This window comes from Pangasianodon hypophthalmus, chromosome 6 (genome assembly GCF_027358585.1).
Source record: "Pangasianodon hypophthalmus isolate fPanHyp1 chromosome 6, fPanHyp1.pri, whole genome shotgun sequence".
In the NCBI taxonomy this organism is placed as follows: domain Eukaryota; kingdom Metazoa; phylum Chordata; class Actinopteri; order Siluriformes; family Pangasiidae; genus Pangasianodon; species Pangasianodon hypophthalmus.
Window position 1 is genome coordinate 13,007,906 of NC_069715.1, and position 14,958 is coordinate 13,022,863.

The 14,958-nt window shown below is 40.7% G+C and overlaps 1 protein-coding gene across 1 annotated transcript; it reads left to right on the top strand.

Moving 5' to 3' along the window:
* Positions 1 to 948: 948 nt before the first annotated feature.
* rspry1 (ring finger and SPRY domain containing 1) lies at positions 949 to 14,891 on the top strand. The gene is made up of 15 exons (XM_026927391.3): positions 949 to 1,322; positions 2,727 to 3,225; positions 4,887 to 4,939; positions 6,734 to 6,846; positions 7,758 to 7,884; positions 9,244 to 9,302; positions 9,441 to 9,507; positions 9,609 to 9,740; positions 11,456 to 11,571; positions 11,656 to 11,799; positions 11,983 to 12,094; positions 12,371 to 12,473; positions 12,660 to 12,812; positions 12,939 to 13,043; positions 13,788 to 14,891. The coding sequence occupies exons 2-15, from the start codon at positions 2,870 to 2,872 to the stop codon at positions 13,882 to 13,884; spliced, it is 1,737 nt and encodes a 578-aa protein (XP_026783192.1). The 5' UTR covers positions 949 to 1,322; positions 2,727 to 2,869; the 3' UTR covers positions 13,885 to 14,891.
* Positions 14,892 to 14,958: the final 67 nt, after the last annotated feature.

The following is a 14,958-nucleotide window of genomic DNA, read 5'->3' on the forward strand; positions in this document are numbered from 1 at the left end:
ATGTCAGCAGTACAACTCTGGAACTTGTATTTTACTATGAGTCCCGACTTTTGGAAATGGGGCATGTCAATAACAAAAAGTCAATGTGGCCGCTAATACGAATGTGATATCTATAGCAGACAGTAAGATTCAAGAGATACTTTTGTACGATGACTGATCTGTTTTTTATTTATTTTCAGTAAGGCTAATAAAACTTCTTGTCATTAATAATACAAAAAATGAATAAAAACAAAAGAAGTTTTCTAATGCTGTCCTTTTTTCTTTCTTTTCTTTTTTAAACCAAAATGACTTGAACACACACCTCGTTGTAATAACTATCTCCTCCAAATTCGTTCACACAAACCTCTGAGGAGGACCTGCAGGTAGCGTTTTACAGAACTACCTCAAAAGTCATAACAAACACACTTCCTATACACACATAAACTTGTCAGTGATTTATTTATTTAGTACATATTAGCATGGGGGCATGGTGGCTTAGTGGTTAGCACTGTTGCCTCACACCTGTGGGGTTGGGGGTTCAATTCCCACCTCTGCCCTGTTTGCATGGAGTTTGCATGTTCTCCCAGTGCTTCAGGGGTTTCCTCCCCCAGTCCAAAGACATGTTGTAGGCTAAATGGAATCTCTAAATTGTCAGGTGTGTGTGTGTGTGCTCTGCAGTGGGTTGGCACCCTGTCCAGGGTATCCCCCAAGTCCTCTGGGATAGGCTCCAGGCTCCCTGTGGCCCTGTGTAGGATAAGCAGTACAGAAAATGGATGGATGTATCAGCATGTAAAAAAAAAAAAAAAACCTGGTTGCAGGAACGACGCTTTTAATGCTGTTTTGTTAAAAATAGAACACTATTATATGACGTTATATAAAAATATCCCAGCACATTTTTAGTGTGGGAGTATTTTGAGCTCGTTTGCTCGAGCATTGGTCTTGTGTGGAAAGGCGGCAGCATTCTTGCACACCTGGCAACCCTGGCTGTGCCTGCTCCTGTGTGCGGGTGACTGAATGAGCCTCCTCACATTTATGACAGAAACAGAAACACGAATTATGTTTCCTAACAAGAGCGCGGTTAGCTAGCTGGCGTTTTCTGGATGAGCATGTTCCCAGGGAGAGAAGAAATATATTCTGTCTGTTTATCGACCACGTTTGAGTACTGATTGCTTTCCTGTGCAATAGAAGATACGTTAGCGTTTTTTTGGTCTCTTCCTGAGCATTGTGCTAACGGTAAACCAGCTAGCGTTAGCCGCAGTGATCCACTACTTCCTGTATGAGTCGGGTTTAGGCCCAGTCCGCGAGCGCACTGCACAGCACAGCTGCTTGCTTCTTATTATCCGGTAAGTGACGTGTTTTGTTCAGACTCAACTTCTGGCTTATCGTTTACTGTTCGTATCCTTTTTTGGTTTGTTTGAAGCTCCTGTAGTTATTTTGCCTTTATAGGGATTTGGGATAGCTTACTAGCTATCTAGCTAACGTGAATATAAAGTTATTTGTTGAAGAAGGTGGCTAAGTAGCTAGTTTGCTAGCTATGTATACAGTGCGATACAGTTAGCTCAAAAGCTATTAGTCAGCTGTTATTCATAGCTAGGTGGAGCGGCTAGTTTAGGCAGGTACCTAAGCTAAGCTAGCTAAGTTAACTGAGATGTTTTATCAGTTGCCCAGCTTTATTTAGTTAGCTAGTTTGTTGTGTAATTCAGGCAAGGCACTGAGAGGGTCTCTTGAATCTTTTCTAAAACCTCTGAAATGCTGTTTGTTCAGAAGCAGCTGTTTCTTCTGGGCTGAATTTCTGTGCTGCAGTTTTAAAGTGGCTACTTTTGAATATATTGCTTCATGTATTACGAGGCCAAAAAAAGGGGTGTTACGGTTCGATAACTAATCTAAAAATATCACGGTTTCAGAATTTAATCGTCTATTAAAACGAAAACAAAAACACACCAGTGTTTCTGCATATTCTTGTTTATATACTGTTTATATACTGTTAGGTCAGTATTTATTATATATTATATTTTATCAGTATTTATGATGTCAGCAACATGCTTTTCTCTTAACCAAAAACAAACAAACAAACAAACAAACAAACAAAAAAAAACAACCTAACTAGCATGGCAGTATGCCAAAACAGACCCTTGTTTCCTTTCGTTCTGGTCAGCAGTGTCATGTTGTTCAGTGTGTTTGTTTGTGTTTGTTGTGAACATGCTAGGAGTGGCAGCAGAGGTAGCAATGTAACGTGTTTGCAACACTACTGGATTTCACATGCGAAGGGTTTTCAGTGCCGCCTCATCCCCTGCCCAGAGAACTGCGTGTTGCTGTAGTGTGATGAGGGAGAGTCCAGAGAGAGGAGGTTGCAAACACTTTGGGGAGTTGTAGACAGACAAGAAAGGGATAAGAACTACTGGGAATTTTAATCTGTAATTTTGAAAAACAGAAACTCTCTATCATACATCGTGACTAATTTTGACACTGTAACAAACCTACTTAGCTAAGCCTTAGAGCAGAGGACTCATCCTGTACTTGGGTGTATCACTGATGGTGCTATTATAATAATCACTCATGTATTATTGTAATAAGTCCTTTAAAAAAAAATCAGCAAAACAACAAAGACATAGTCCCTGTAAATAGAAAGTATTTATGGTCCTTATTGTTGATTAATCTGGACTGCTATGTTGTGGGGCAAGTTGATCTCGTTCCAGCTTTCTCAGTTGGAGGTACACTCTTATCATTGCTGTTTTTTCTCTCCGCAGGAGTGAAGCACTCCCTGCTGTAGGATGCTTGTTGAATGCAGCTCTAACTCCGTGGCTTCTTTCTACTCGGCTGCTGACGATCTGCAGTAGCACGATGATAGACGTCCCCACGCAGCCCGTCCTGAGGCGCCTCCCCAAGTGATATGATAGTAGCCACCTGGATTGCATTCTGTGCCAGCAGGAGCCTTGCACGGGTTCTGCAGCTGACTGTTGAACAGCTTCGATCTGTCCAGTTGTGGCGGAGCCTCGTGGGTCGTGGAACCATGGGAAACAGCTGCGTGTGCAGAGAGGACAGTGACGTGGAGGAGGGAGTGGCGCCTCGGAGGCAGCTCAGGCGAGTGGAGAACTCTGAACCCCCCGAAGCTAGGGGCAGCCGGCCCAGGGACCCTGTCCGACCACCCAGGCGAGGCCGCGGCCCTCACGAGCCCCGCCGGAAAAAGCAGAACGTCGACGGTCTGGTGCTGGATACACTGGCTGTTATCAGGACTCTTGTTGACAAGTGAGCAGTTTTCAGTTTTACTACAGGAAGTGAAAACATACTGAGAGGTACAACCTTGTGAAACCCGAAGTATGGGCTCATATTAGCTGTTTGTGAGTTGTGCTGTCTCAGAGATTGCAGATAAGGTTCCTGTGGGTAGGATGATAAGTTGGTGTGATGCGAAAAAAAAAAAAGTGTAAATAACAGCTATTTTGTGAAATTTGGTGAAATTAATGCAAGTTGATAATTAACCTGTGACACGGGTTACCTCGTATAATAACTTGTGGCCACAGGTTCAGTATATTACATAATCTTTTTTTTTAAGGCATATTGCTATTGCAGTGTAAAATATTATAACGATATTTTGATAGGGCAGTATGGTATTTTTGTCCATATCATCCACCCACTCTTGCATGTTAAACTACACTTTTTTTTTGCTTCTTTTCCAGTCTGACAAAACAAAATGATGCTGTCATTCTCAGGATGTAGTGCGTGTATATCAGTGTTCCGCGATAATGCCAAAAGCAGCTTTTAGTTCCTCAGCTCACAGAGCACATGGAAACTGGCAGTACACTCTCAATGTTAACTTTAATGAGGAAGACATTATTTATTTATTCATTTATTCGCTTTTTATTTTAATTTATTGCCAAAGACTAGACAGTGAGTCAACATGAGCTGCCCTTTATGCTTGCTGTAATGCGCTGGCAGCATGTCAGCATGTTTTTTCCCTCTATGTATATTTTCTCACCTTTCCACTTGGACAGCCTACACAGATATCCATACGCCAACACGGGGAATGTTCACTTAAGAAGCGGATTCGTTTTGGTTTGTTAAAAGGTTAGGATTGGAGATTATCATTTAGGCAGATATCAGATTAGATGCTATGTTTGTGCTATTAGAAATTTGTCTCTGCTGTCCTAAAACATTTCTGTACATAAGCGACGTGCTTGCATGATTCTACTTGAAATGTACACGCACTGCTGCTTTTAGTAAAGAGCCGAGAAATGGACAGCGGGCAGTGATATTTACTGGCTGTGAATCAGCAACCTCAGCCCTCACATCCTATCATCATTACTCTAGTATTGAGCAGAGTCGCTGTGCCTAAAAGCCATAGGGGATTTGCCTTCTCGCTCGCTCGCTCTTCCTCCTCCCATCAGCTGCTCTTTTGGCTCATTTTCTAGCTAAGATGCAGGCACTAAGATATGGTCTTTACTTACACAGTCTTCTGATTTATGGGATGGATAACAACCCAACCAATATTATACTACGCTGAACAGTAGAGCTCCTTTCTCTTATTGGAGTCTTGTGTGGTGGTGCTGGTGTCCCAGAGGGCTTCCCCTGAGGGAGCTCCGCTGTCACCACACAGATTTACCATTCCACGAGCAATCAGGGAGATGAATGGGGACATCCTGCAGCCAAAACAACCAGAGCTGGGGCTCACTACCTCTTCTTCACTAGCCATCCATCATGCTGCTTCACACACACCTGTTACATCATTAGGATTTCAGGTTTTGTTTGCAACTAAGAACTAATAGGATGCTTATTTTGTAGAAGTTTACAGTGGATGACAGTTCAGAGAATGACTAAAGCACAATGCGCTATTTTGTTAACTTTCATTTTATGATTGTTTATTTCAGATTATTTTATGTTTCATGCTTCTGTTTTTTTTTTCCTTGTTTCAGTGACCAGGAGCCCCCTTACTCCATGATAACATTGCACGAGATGGCTGAAACTGGTGAGTAAGAAATCCAGTGTAGCAGGACTTTTTCTCCATCACTTGCCCGCCTTCACACATTTTCAGGGCTTTGTTTGGTGTGATATATTCATTTGTGAACTGTTTCCAACCTGTGATGTGTTCAATCACTGATTAAATAATTATTATGTAACTGTGAAAACTGTTTAGAGCTAACTGTTATTCTCAGCCTTGGCCTTTGCTACTGTAATCGTGGCAGAACTAGATTTATTTGATGATGATTTGTGACTCAGCTGCACTCATAGGTCCTTTAGGCCGCTGATTTTAGACCGAAGTATGCGGTGTGTATTTAGCCTGTGTGCTTTGTATTTATTGCTCAGTATTTAGTTTGTACTGGTTCTTTTTTCTTAATCTGTGCCTAGTATTAGTTTATAGAGGAGATTTTAAATTATTATTTTCATAATTTATCTTGGTAATGGCTTGTGTTCTTTCCCTCTGTGATTATGGAACATACGCAAAGCTCTCTTGGGCTCACTATTTAGCAGGTTTTCAGGAACTCAATTGATCTAATAGTGGGGCAGAATTTGGCAGGGTCCGAGATGCTCTTGACAGCTGTGTCCTTTCTGCCAGGTTCCGCACTCCCCCTTGTGTCCGGTTGTCAGGGATTCCGTTTCTGTTGACTTCATTTATACAGGCATCTGTTGCATTGGGGGCTGACGTGATTTGTCTGTGGTGACGTAGGGTGTCTGGTCAGATTGGTAGAGGAGTCCATTACAGCTTGAACAGCACACAATATTACTCCTGAAAGTTGGTTTGAGGCAATTGATGATGCTATAGGGAATCTTAAATATATTTATCAGCAATGAATATGAAGATGTCTTTAGAGGCAAAATGTGCTGCGATAGCTGTAAGGTACACAAATGTAAAGAGGTAGAGTCAGACTTACCAACATTTACACACATTTCCATCTGAAAATTCTGAACGAAGAAAAGGTTTAAATCTCCTGTGTCAGTCAGCGTTCGAACAGTGCCATCTGGCCCATCAGGGTGGAAACTAAGGTTTTATGGTAACCAGCAGGTGCTTGGGGACGAATCTGCCACTGGTCTGTTTTATTTAAGATGTGGACACTAGAACATTTATTTGCACACTTTTTTTTATTAATTGGTGTACATGAAATATGTTTCCTAGAATAGAAAGAAAGAAATTGTATTTGTAAACTTAAGTATCTACATCTTGACTAAAACAGATAAGACGGCCAGGTAGTTACCGTAAAACCCATTATTCCTGTTTCCACTTTACAGAAATGATATGTGAAAGGATAATACCAAAAAAATAGAGAGAGGCAGAGGCAGAAAGAGAGGCACAGACAGACAGAGTTAGACAAGATGGATAGATGAGGGACCAGAAACCTCCATCCACTCCTACTTAGAGTCATTCGACAAGGCAGTGCAACAATGCTATAACGACGTTACATTCCCAAGCTCCAAATGCTCTAGCTGGAACTTTAAATATAAATTTGTCATCATTTGACTGCTGCTTCTGTGGGCAGTTGAGCGTGGGGACTGTCCTAATAATTTCACTTTTAGAACAGAACATGTTGCTATGTTAATTAGCATAGCTGGTGTGAAAAGCAGCTGAAGTGGAAGTGATTTAGCATTTTGCACAGTTGAATCAGTTTAATGATTCATATTTTATTTTTGGAGATAATGACACATCATTGTTGGCCATTATGAAGGACTACATGAGCGACATTTCCTAGGCATGTCTTAGAAAAAGACAAACCTTTTTGTATTTGGGTGAATCAAACTAGACAAAATTCCCTTTGTTTCTTTGCAGATGACGGGTGGCTAGAGGTGGTGCAGTCTTTGATCCGAGTGATTCCTCTGGATGACCCGTTGGGCCCGGCTGTGATCACCCTGCTCCTGGACGAATGCCCTCTGCCCACCAAAGTGAGTATGAACGCTTCTTACACATCCATCAACACCACAATAGTCAGCAGGTGGTAGGTAAAAATGCACAAGTGAGTCGTGATGTTCGTTCTACAGCACAGGTCCTTAAATATAATATAACAGTAAATATAACAGTAATTTAACACTATACTACATTAACTATGCCACAGTGGATAACCTTCAGCTGATTTAGATACGGTAGCAACTTTCTTTGCTGTGCAGTCTATCTCTGAAGTTCTTTCCTACTGTGGGCTATTATTATATACAGTACTTTTTTTTAAATTGGGGTCTTTTCCACTGCACATTTAAAAACAAGAAACAGAAACCACTGGGACTTAGATATCGTTCTAGATATAGTTAATTTTCTACCAACTTGAAGCAATCACAGTAAGTCACTGTTATCTTCAAAAGGAAAATAGTGTTCTAAGATCATTATCAAAGAACTGTAACGTTTCACCCCACGTGACCAAAATGGAAGTATTTGTTTGTTTATGTTGTGTTTGTTCTGTAAAAACACTGTTTTGGGTTTTTACATTTTTTCACGGTGTTGCTTTTGATGGCACAAACAACACTTTTTCTTTAAGTGTATATACAGTTTATTTAATTGTGTCTTTTAAATTGTGTGTCACATTGTATGCACAGCCAGTCAGCAGTGAAGAGTGCTAGTACTCCATTCACTGAGTACCATTAATTCCAGTGGGTATCAATGAGCAAGTGCCAAAAACCACATTTTTGTTAATTTTTGAAGTGGATTCTTTGGTACTGGACCACTGGCTGAAAAGCACAGATCCATTTTATGGTGCAAAAAGTCTCAAAACTTGTGTGGTGGAAAAAGCCCCTTAAATATGACCTCTTATGTGAGCACATTGTTTTTACCCTGCTGTAACATGGTCCTTCGTACCTTTTTGCAGGACGCGCTGCAGAAGCTGTCTGACATGTTGAGTCTGAGTGGTGCTGTGGCTCACCAGGACGCTCTCATCCCCGCCAAGCACCGCAACACCACTGCAGTGCTGGGCTGCCTAGCTGAGAAACTGGCTGGTAAACTGTTCTTATACATAAACCTTGAGCATCCGTGTATGTGATGGTGCAGTGAACTCTGTATAACAGTATTTGCCAAACAATTTTGGATGGTAATGGTATACTTGACATTGTTGACATTTTTGTGAAAATGTAACCTAAATTTAATGAACTTGCTGGAGTAATGTACAAACTTCAAATATCACACAATTTTTAAATGTAGACATGGGTACAAACTGTGAAAAATCACGAGCTGCTGTGCTTGTTCAGATCCATGTTCTGAATATTCTTCTCAAAGGTCCATATAAATTAGCCCCAACCAGTTATTTGCTTTATAGCTCTTTATTTTATATTGTCGTGAGGAGTTATGAGACATAAAACCTAAATCTGAAGTGGGATCTTCAGGAAACAAATATGTGTATGATGTCATGTCAGGTCATGTTTCCACAAACGTCTGGACATATAGTGTACTATAGTTATAAGAAACCATAACTATATTTCACCGAAACAGTGTGGAGATGTTATTTTTTGATATTTTGGAAATTAGCAGGCTTGACAAGGCTTACTGCATACAGTAGATCATGTTCGGTAAGCAGTCAGCCTGATGTCGGAAACCTTGTTAAGTGTGATTTCCTCACACTGTGAATATCAGGCTTTGATCAAATTTTGGATAGTTACGTGCCATAGCGAAATGGACATAAGTCTAAACAATTCAGTTTGTAATCAGATGCCAGTTCTCAAAATGTCTGCAGTACTCCTGTGCTGTAGTCAGAAATGAATCTTTAAATTCAGTTTTTTCCCTTTGCACTTTTGGGATTAACCAGGTTTACCACGCTATGACTTTACTTGTGATTCAGATGCATGCAAAAGAGCAACAGGTTTTAACAGATTTCAGTTCAGGAAATCATGTTGTTTTTGGCCCTATATATAGCCGACAGGAGTTTTTCACCTTGTGAAGGGTTTTTCCCAGGCTGCCAATGACAATAGAAACTGACTACTGGTTGACTGGTGTCTCATTTATGCCAGTACACCACCCACTCATACGTGTCCATATGGAATAGGTTGATGCACATTCATTTACTATGCTGTTCACTGATGCTACGCGTTAACTAACATTTCAAAACTGCAGGGAAAGAGCTGTGTAAAAGTTCTGTGCTGGCTATGAACATGCATGCTGCAGCCTCCTTCAGAGACTTAGGGCAGTGTGCTGACAGAGCCCTCTAAATACACACACACACACTCAGAGTGCATGTACCCTGGGATGTGTGCCCTTGTCTTGCTGTCCAGTGGTTCAAAGTCAAGAAAAGTCTGATTTTATTTCACTTTGGTAGCTGAATGGTACTTGGACAACTTGGTTGATTTGTTGTTCTTCTCTTGTAGGTCCTGCTAGCATTGCACTCCTCAGCCCAGGAACCCTGGAGTATTTACTAGAGAGCCTGGTGAGAGGCGCTTTTTATATGACAACCATCTACAAATAGTGCCAATATGGTTCACAGGGCACTCACTTTGGTGCAATTCTTCAGTTCACCTATATGCTATGCTTTTTTTGGTTTACTGTGTTCATTTTATATCTTCAGAGTTCTGAAGCCCACCCTACTGTAATGCTGTTTGCTCTCATTGCTCTGGAGAAATTCTCCCAGACCAGTAAGTCTTTTTTTTTTACTGCCTTTTCTGTTTTCTGTAGTATCACACTTGAGACTTTATCTGTGAAGAATTGTCCTGGGTAATTTTTCTTGTGATTTCAGGTGAGAACAAACTGACTGTGTCAGAATCATGTATTGGCGATCGGCTAGCAGTCCTGGAGTCCTGGGCAGATCACTCAGACTACCTGAAACGCCAAGTCGGCTTCTGCGCACAGTGGAGCCTGGACAACCTCTGTAAGTGCTTCAGCTTTCATCCAAGCAGCTCGAGCATTAAACCTATGTGCACTACTTTATGTGGTTATCCAGTTCATTTTTCAGTGATGTACAATGAACATACAAGTGTAAGTGATGGGAAATGACTCTAAAGATTTAAATTGAGGGTATTATATTTGCATTGAGTGAACCAAAGTGTGGGGCGCGCAGGTACTGCAGGGGGGGCACAGGAGATAAAAAACAAAACAAAACAGAAAACAGTCAACGGACGTAGCATGGAAGATGAATCGGTTTGTGAAAGGGAAGAGAAAAGCCGTAGATGAGATCACACAGACATTCCCAGTCAGGTGCTGGTCATTCAAAAGCTAAATGCAGAAAATATGATGAGGCATATCTTGCTCTCGGCTTCACTGTTAATATTGTTGGTGAGGAGGAGAGACCTATGTGTGTCCCATGTCTTAAAACGCTGGCAGCAGACAGCATGAAACCCACCAAATTAAGAAGACTCATTGAGACAATACATCCGCTTGAGTTTTTTAAAAGAAAACTTGATCAATATCATGAGCAGCAAAGTCATTTTGTAAAAGCCACTTCAGCAACAGTGAAAGCGCAACTGGGTTCGTACAAAATTGCATATCGCATTGCACAATGTATGAAATCACACACAATTGCAGAAGAGTTGATTCTTTCCGCTGCCATAGATAGGGTGTCATTTATGCTTGATGAGGTGAGTGTCACAAAATTAAAGACTATTCCAGTGTCTAATGACACCATATCAAGATGAATTTTTGATATTGTGAATGACTCAGCTCATTGATAAAAGGGAAATGCTTTGCGCTTCAAGTTGACGAGGCCACTGACAGTACCAAGGACAGTTTGTTGCGCACTTCATGCCCTATGTGCACCTGATCTTGTTTCAAAAGCAACACAGTTGTAATTTCAAAATTGTTAAAAATTTCAATTTCTGTTTTACAAAATCATTCAAGTTTCCTGATTTTTAGTGAAATTATTTGGTTTAGGGGGGCACCAGATTTTTTTTATAGGTGTAAAGGGGGGCATGACCAAAAAAGTTTGAGAATCACTGGTGTAATTGTAGAAGCTTGAACGAATAAGCTTGAGGGTATTACATTTGTATTGAATAAGCCAATGGAATTATGTAATTGTCATTTTGTTGTGCCTGCAGTCGTTAGCAAATTTGGAGGCATTTGGTTGCTTACCATATACTGAATCAGAACTCATATTGCTGCTATTTTTGCTTTACTGTGGTCCTCCAGGCTGCACAGTCTTTGGTCAGTGATGAAAAACAACAGCAAAAGACTCCTGAGAAAAATGCCACCCACTATCTGTAAAGAAAAAATGGATTTACACAGTATACACCTCAACACTCTAAAATTAACTGACAGTCTATTTTTTAATCTAATGTGTTATACTACTGAAAAACAAAAATATTAACCGTCCATTTTTTTTTTTTAACTGATTGTGGTGAAATTTGCAGTGTAGCCTTGTACAATTAAATTTCTCCTTACTTTAAAGATCTTAATTTTCACTTCACAGTAATTTATTTTCACTGTGACTTTTTTTTTTAGACAAACAGGAAACCTAAACAGTATCGGTGTTAATGGACTAAAACTGACAGTGAAATTGTTTATTCACGGTGTGCACTGTAAAGTGTAGACCTGTGAAAGAGCAGCAGTCTGATAACTAATGTAACCAAATATTATTGTCTGTTGCCACAGTTCTAAAAGATGGTCGGCATTTCACTTATGAGAAGGTGAACCTGAACAACATCAACGCCATGCTCAACAGCAATGATGTCAGTGAATATCTCAAGATCTCTCCCAGTGGACTGGAGGTGAGCAATAAGCAATAGGAGTGATGTCTTTAAATAAACTTCCTGCAATTCACAAATGTTCATGACTGTTCACATTTCCCCCAGGCACGATGTGACGCATCGTCATTCGAGAGCGTGCGCTGTACATTCTGCGTGGACTCTGGTGTTTGGTACTATGAGGTCACGGTGATCACTTCGGGGGTCATGCAGATCGGCTGGGCCACCAAGGATAGCAAGTTCCTCAACCATGTATGTTCCTGCCTCATTCACATAACCGTATCTCAATAAAATACATTTGCAGATACCTGTTAGATAATTTGGATGAGAAACAGTGAGTTAATCTGATCGTTTTTTTATGTGTGTGTTAGTCAGGAGATTTAACTACTGTTGATATTTTACCCACATTTTACCATGCCTGTGTGTGTGTTACAGGAGGGCTATGGGATTGGAGATGACGAGTACTCATGTGCATATGACGGCTGCAGGCAGCTAATTTGGTACAATGCACGCAGTAAACCTCACTCCCACCCCTGCTGGAAAGAAGGTCAGTACTATGCCACTACCTCACCAGTTAATGTTTCTTGGGAAGTGTACGTGAAACAATGTTATATTGTACATTCACTAGTAGAACTGTCAGATTTAATAAACAGCTGAACAGTTCAGAATGTAGTTCCTCATTGTTAAAGCTTTACTTGATTGTCCTCTCTAACAATTAATGCTATACTGCTGGTGAGAAAATTACTGACTAGGCACATTAAAAGAGTGTCCAACACTTTAAAAGCCTTCAGTGGACAGGATAATGAGTGTTTTTGTTCTGCAGGTGATGCCATAGGATTCTTACTGGATCTCAGCAAGAAACAGATGATTTTCTACCTGAATGGACACCAACTTCCTCCTGAAAAGCAGGTCTTCTCCTCTGCCACGTAAGTAACCAAGACTTATGTTCGATCTTCTCTTCTAAAGAAAGCAAAGGTCAGCAAGAACCCTGCTGTCTGAATAAAGCAGTGTGTTTTATATATTAATGAATGAGTTCTTTTAACACAGTATGTGTTTTTGTGTTCTGTTGATCCTCATTCTCAGATTCCCTCTGTGTGTTTCCTCTTTTTCAGGTCTGGCTTCTTTGCAGCAGCCAGTTTCATGTCCTATCAACAGTGTGAGTTCAACTTTGGGGCCAAGCCATTCCGCCACCCCCCATCTGTAAAGTTCAGCACCTTTAATGAATTTGCCTCGCTTGCATCTGATGAGAAGATAATCCTGCCCAGGTACATTTAGCTGTCTGACGCCGTTTGCAGTTTGAAGCTGTTATTTGAAAGTAGGCCACAGCCATAGCCATCTCGTGTTACTCCGTCAATAAGATTGTCTTTCTTTTCTCTGTAACTTTGTCTCAGACACAGACGCCTAGCCCTTTTGAGGCAAGTGAGCATCAGAGACAACTGCTGCACCCTCTGCTGTGACCAAATGGCAGATACAGAGCTGAGACCATGTGCACACAGGTACAGAGCAGACCACTGTGGAGATACAGCTTTTGTGTTAAGGGGGTACAGTTGTTTGAAGACTGTATACACACATTCACTGGCCACATTATTAGGTATGCCTACCTTGTACACATGAATATATACAATTACTAATTGTATTTGTGTACAAATTGTGTATTGTATACAATTTGTCTACACCATCTATCAGTGTAAAGCATGGGTCGTCAACAGGCAGACCGTGGTCTAGATGCAAACCCAGATAAACGTATGACAGAAAAAAAATGGCCATATTTCAGCAAATCTAGTGTTCCATACATCAACCAGCACAGCATCTGTAGCAGATCCTCTGTTGCTGCTCATTAATTAACATGCATTTATGTAAATTATTTAGCTGAAGGGAGCTCATGTGGCCAGAGATTAGACACAGATCCAGAGACATCAGTTCAGAAAGGGGTGTTTTCACAGACTTTTATAGATTTTTCATTTAATTTGCCCTCTTTGGAATGATTAGTAAACCGATGAAAGCTCATTTAATCATAAAATCAACGACAAAAACGAAGTGTTTAAAGATAAATAGTCAAAGTATACACTTCCTAAAGCAAACTTCAGACACCAAAAATGACTTGACAATGTTTGGCTAAAGGGGGAATATTTCAGTTTGCCAAAACTATTCTTTTAACAGTTGATAACATTGCTTAGGATGCAGTCATGAATCACTTGCATATTTAAAATTTCTGGATGACTGTGTGTGTGTCTCCATAGTGGGATTTGCATGGAGTGTGCCTTACAGCTGGATACGTGCCCGCTGTGTCGTCAGGACATTCAGACACGAGTCAGACTCATTTCACACGTGTCCTGACACCAACTCACAAAGCCAAGACACGGACACTCCCCCTAGCTTACATCCCATCCAAGTTCTGTCCAAGAGATCCAGACTGACCAATAGAATCGTGAGGCTGTTTCAGGATGGGATGCTGCAGCTCAAAATGTTGTGCGGAAGGAGAGCTGGAAGCTTTCTCCCGAGGCATGAAAGAGGGAAAAGAATGGAGGACGAGAAGAAGGAATAGGAAGGAACATGTGGACTCTAAGATGGTCACCCCCAGTCAGAGAGGAAAACTCGGGAGGTTGATCGGTTTCTCAGAAGGTCAAAGTATCATTTCCAGGAACATGACAATTAATGCATGTCTAGCTGTACATGCATTGTGTACACAAGAATCTGCCTAGGACTCGCTCCCCAAAGGCACTAATCAAAGGTGCCTGCATATCTCTGTGTTCAGATGTGTCGTATGTATCTGTGACTCTTACGTTTAAAACTCAACCACACAGACAGCAGTTCCTTAACCTCTTTTTCCCAATTGATGCAACTCCCTGAGACACAGAGCGAACATAATATTTTCTCGGATCGTTCGCTCTCTCTTTGCTGTAATTGAAACAATTGTGGGATGAGCCCCTTCCATTGTCAACAGGATGGAAACCTTGAAAAAATTGAAAAGCTGTGATTTTAAGTCTGATTATGCAGATTTTTGTTGTATACAATGAAAATACTATTTAGTATCAAAAGCTAAACAATTCAAAAAATTGCAGAGATTAACCTTTGACTTGCAACCACACAAATTCAGGGTGCAGTGCTGTTCAGCAGTTGGTTCAACAGTTGATACAGTCATTTGCCTTGTTTTCCTTTTGTTGTGTAAGGAAGATGCACATATCTCTGTTATGGATATGGAGAGCAACATATTAACTTTCAGAAGCAGTTAATGAGGCTGAAATCACAGCAGCTCCCAAAGATTGTAAAAGACTTCATTCAGAATAATTCTTTTTTCTGAACTGTGATGTTTGTAATAAACGTCAGATTTACGTGTTGCATAATTGTTTGCTGTAAAATATCTATGGGTTTCTAAGGGTTTCAGTTAATATTCTCCAATCTGTATATTTT